Below are 3743 nucleotides of genomic sequence, written 5' to 3' on the forward strand. Positions count from 1 at the left end.
TTTATATAGATTAACACTATTGGAGCTCAAAAAGAGTACAGTAGCTGCATCTATGATATTTTGGTGATATTTTTAGGGTTATCCATGGTATTGCACATTTAGCAATAGAATATGCAATATTTGGAGATATTACAGGGACCAGACTGTAATTCGCCAAAATAGAATAGAGAAAGATTAGCTTAGCACATGAACCCCACTTCCTTTCACACGCCACGCCTGCGCTGGATCAATACACAATTACACATACACAGGTGAGGGAGTAATCTAACCGGTAATGGGTCCCATCACCGCCTCGGGCTCTGGATCTTCATTCAGATCAAGAGGTCTCCTCACCGCCGGTGCTCTGTCGCCGCTCTGCACCTCCGTGGCGTCAGGGTGCGATCGCACCGCCGCGTCCTCCTTACGTTTGGTATCTCTCTCGTCTTTCCTCACTTCGAAGTCTTCTAGCGCGAAGGAGGGTTTCCACGTGGGGGGAGGCGATTGGACCGGGCGGCGGGGCGTAGCTGACAGGCGGATGCGGCGTAAGATGGCGTAGAATTCGTCCACCTCTGCATCCGTAACGTCATCTCCCGGCCCAATTCTCCTGCGCTTGGAACCGTCCATCTCTGATCTGACGACTGGGATTACGAGCGGATTATGGGTTTTATACATTAGAGATAAGAGAAGAGAGGAAGAGAGGAAGAAGAGCAAGAGAGCGAATATATGAGAGAGAGAGAGCGAGATTGTATTGGTAACTTGACAAATTCGTATCACCCAAAGTAACTCAAATTTTGAGTTTATATCAGAACCGTTAGATCTGTTTTGGCACGAAATTTAAAGAGATGGTGAGTTTCATCCCGGACCGGATTTTTCTGAATTTTGATCGGACGATTCGAATATAAACACAAAATTTGAGATACTTTTGAGGTTCCGGACTTTAAAACTTGGCCCCATTTTTCAACCTTTCTATTTCTTTCGTTAATACTTATCTTATTTATTTTTTAATATAAAGAATTGTTGGGGTTGGGGTAGGGGTGGCAATGAACCGAACCGAACCGAACTTACCTTAGGTTTGAGTTTGGTTTGAATTAATTTCGAACCGAACCTGATTTGATTCGTTTCGAACTGAACCCATTTCGAATCGAATTAATTGCGAACTACACATTTTTTGAATCGAACCCGAATCGAACCACGAACTAAATTATTTTTTAACAGTCCTAGTTATACCGGTAGTTTATACATTGATTTTTTCTCGCAGGACAATTCACATGGCTTCCTTTTACCGGTATGAAGTATGAAATGAGTGTTTTTAAGTTGAAAAATTGTTTATGGAAAAATACATCAGAGATGGCTTTCCTAGTATAAACTATGAGAGACGACCGAAGAGAGAGAAGAGACAGTCATCTAGGCCGGAGAGAGGAGTGACAGCCGGAGAGACAGCCAGTCGCCGAGAGCGTCGGCTAGATTTTAGAGTTAGAGGGAGAGTGAGTTAGGGAGAGGTGGAGAGAGAACTAGGTTATTGAGATTTGAAAGCGAGGGAGTGTCGGCTAAGTTAAATTATGACTCTCTATCTTGAATTTTAATTTCATCAGGTAAATGGACGGCCGATGTTATTATGAGATTCGAACCATAAAAATGATCGAACCCATTTCGATCGAACCAGGCTAGGTTTGGGTTTGGTTTGAATTAATTCCGAACCGAACCTGGTTTGGTTTGTTTCAATTCGAACCCATTTCGAATCGAATTAAACTCGAATCAAACCTGAATCGAATCACGAACCTCGAATTTTTTTGCCAGCCCTAGGTTGGGGTTGCCTTTTTCTTTTATTCAGTTGTGTGTAATGTTTAATATTCATGTTTGATGTTTGTTTTCTTAGATTGATATTCTCCACTAAGTGTTTGCATTGTTTGTTTTCTTAGATTGATATTCTCCACTAAGTGTTTGCATTGGTTACTTAAAATAATATTTTTGCGTGCATGCTTTCGAAGATGAAAAGTTCAATTTGCTTATTTGCAGATCCTTGCTTAAGATAGACGAAAAGTTCAAATTGCTTATTTGCAGATTCTTTCTTTTGAAAACAAAAAAAAAATCCTTGCTTAAGATATTATAAAAACAATTTTCTCTTTGATAGGGCAGATACCCAAGGCCCTTTATTCTCTCTCATATACCATAAATAAGGTCGGAATTCGGATCTCGTTAAGAAATCAACTCGGAATAAGAAGAAAAGGCCTATGAATCAGCTCAAATCACGACCTTCCAGGGCCTTATAAAGTCTCGAGACATATGGACCAAACTAACAGCCTGTTAAACTCTATTTAGCCAAACACCGTCTTAACGCGGCATAACCGTTCACAAGTCAGTTTTCACAACCCCATGATCCTACGATCTCCTTTAACCGCCTGACGTGGCGTGGTTTATAGGATTCGGGTTAGATTATATAAAGCCTCCCCTTTAATGAGTGTGTATCCTTTGAGATATCTCATTTTTTGCGTGACCGATGTGTCCAGTGCCTATTCCGGAATAGCACAAGGGGGCAATATTATTTTTGCTTTGAGATTCGTGCAATACTATTTAAACAGTTGAGAGATTCCAAAAAGTCACGCAAAGTTTGAGATATCTCAGAGGATGGGAATTCCCTTTAACAGGAGAGGGGTCAATACTTAAGCAAGTATAGCTTACATCAAGAGATATAATATGGCTGTGGCTAATTTGCTGCCGGCAGTGCTGCCGCTGTTTTTTTTATTTTGTGATGTCCAAACAATAAATCCAAACCGTTAGATGTTTAATCTATATTATAATCTACTTGGAGACCAAATTTTATATTTTTTGAAATTTTTTTACTATATATTAAGCTGGTTTGAAAACCGCTGATTTCAATGCTGCAGAAATTTACTGAAATCAGCGATTTTCAAACCAGCTTAATATATAGTAAAAAAATTCCAAAAAATATAAAATTTGGTCTCCAAGTAGATTATAATATAGATTAAACATCTAACGGTTTGGATTTGTTGTTTGGACATCACACGGCTAAATATAGTCCCGGCAGCACCTCTGCTGAAATGCTGCCAGCAGCAATTTAGACAGACCGATATAATATAGGTCAGAGTTTGATATCTCTGATATATCAATCAACTCGGAGATCTAGTTCCATTTCGGTTTACTATACTCAAGCAGGACGAGCCAAATCCGAAACCCTCTTTGAATATACGGTCTACTCTTCCGAAGTTACCTCGTATCACGCTTTGAAACAGTTACCGATCTATCCTCCCATAATCAGAAATTTGCATGAACAGTCCACAAAAATATATCACATATATATTATCTCAATTCTTCTGGTTGTGGCAAATAATACAAATGAACTTTAAAATAATTTAATGGAGAATAAATTATTATATCCTCAATCGGAGAACATATTTAGATTGTTGAATAAAAAAGACTTCATCAAGATTTTAAATTTTGCACTCCGATGCCAACTTGAAAAGATAATATAATTTCATGTATATCTGCCTAAAACATTAAAACCACATATATTTTCTTGTAAAAATACAAATGACATCCAATTATTCTCAAACATAAATATTTTCAGTTTTTCACATTTTTCCTTTAAAAACTTTAAATTATATGTTTTTCACTGCAGCAAATGTCATATTCATTATTAACTTCAACCCTAAATAAAATTAAAAACTCAGCAGGTCTCACTCGTCAAACGGCGTTAGGTGCAAGTACAAAATTGCATTAATGACAAATCTTTGACCCGATCCAAA

General features: G+C 38.2%; 1 protein-coding gene across 1 annotated transcript; it reads right to left on the reverse strand.

The window, feature by feature from the left end:
• Window positions 1-264: 264 nt before the first annotated feature.
• On the reverse strand, window positions 265-603 carry NIMIN-2 (NIM1-interacting 2). The gene has a single exon (XM_078318310.1). It carries the CDS (start codon window positions 601-603, stop codon window positions 265-267), a length of 339 nt encoding a protein of 112 aa, XP_078174436.1.
• Window positions 604-3743: the final 3140 nt, after the last annotated feature.

The sequence above is a fragment of the Carex rostrata genome, chromosome 17, assembly GCF_964058835.1.
Source record: "Carex rostrata chromosome 17, lpCarRost1.2, whole genome shotgun sequence".
In the NCBI taxonomy this organism is placed as follows: domain Eukaryota; kingdom Viridiplantae; phylum Streptophyta; class Magnoliopsida; order Poales; family Cyperaceae; genus Carex; species Carex rostrata.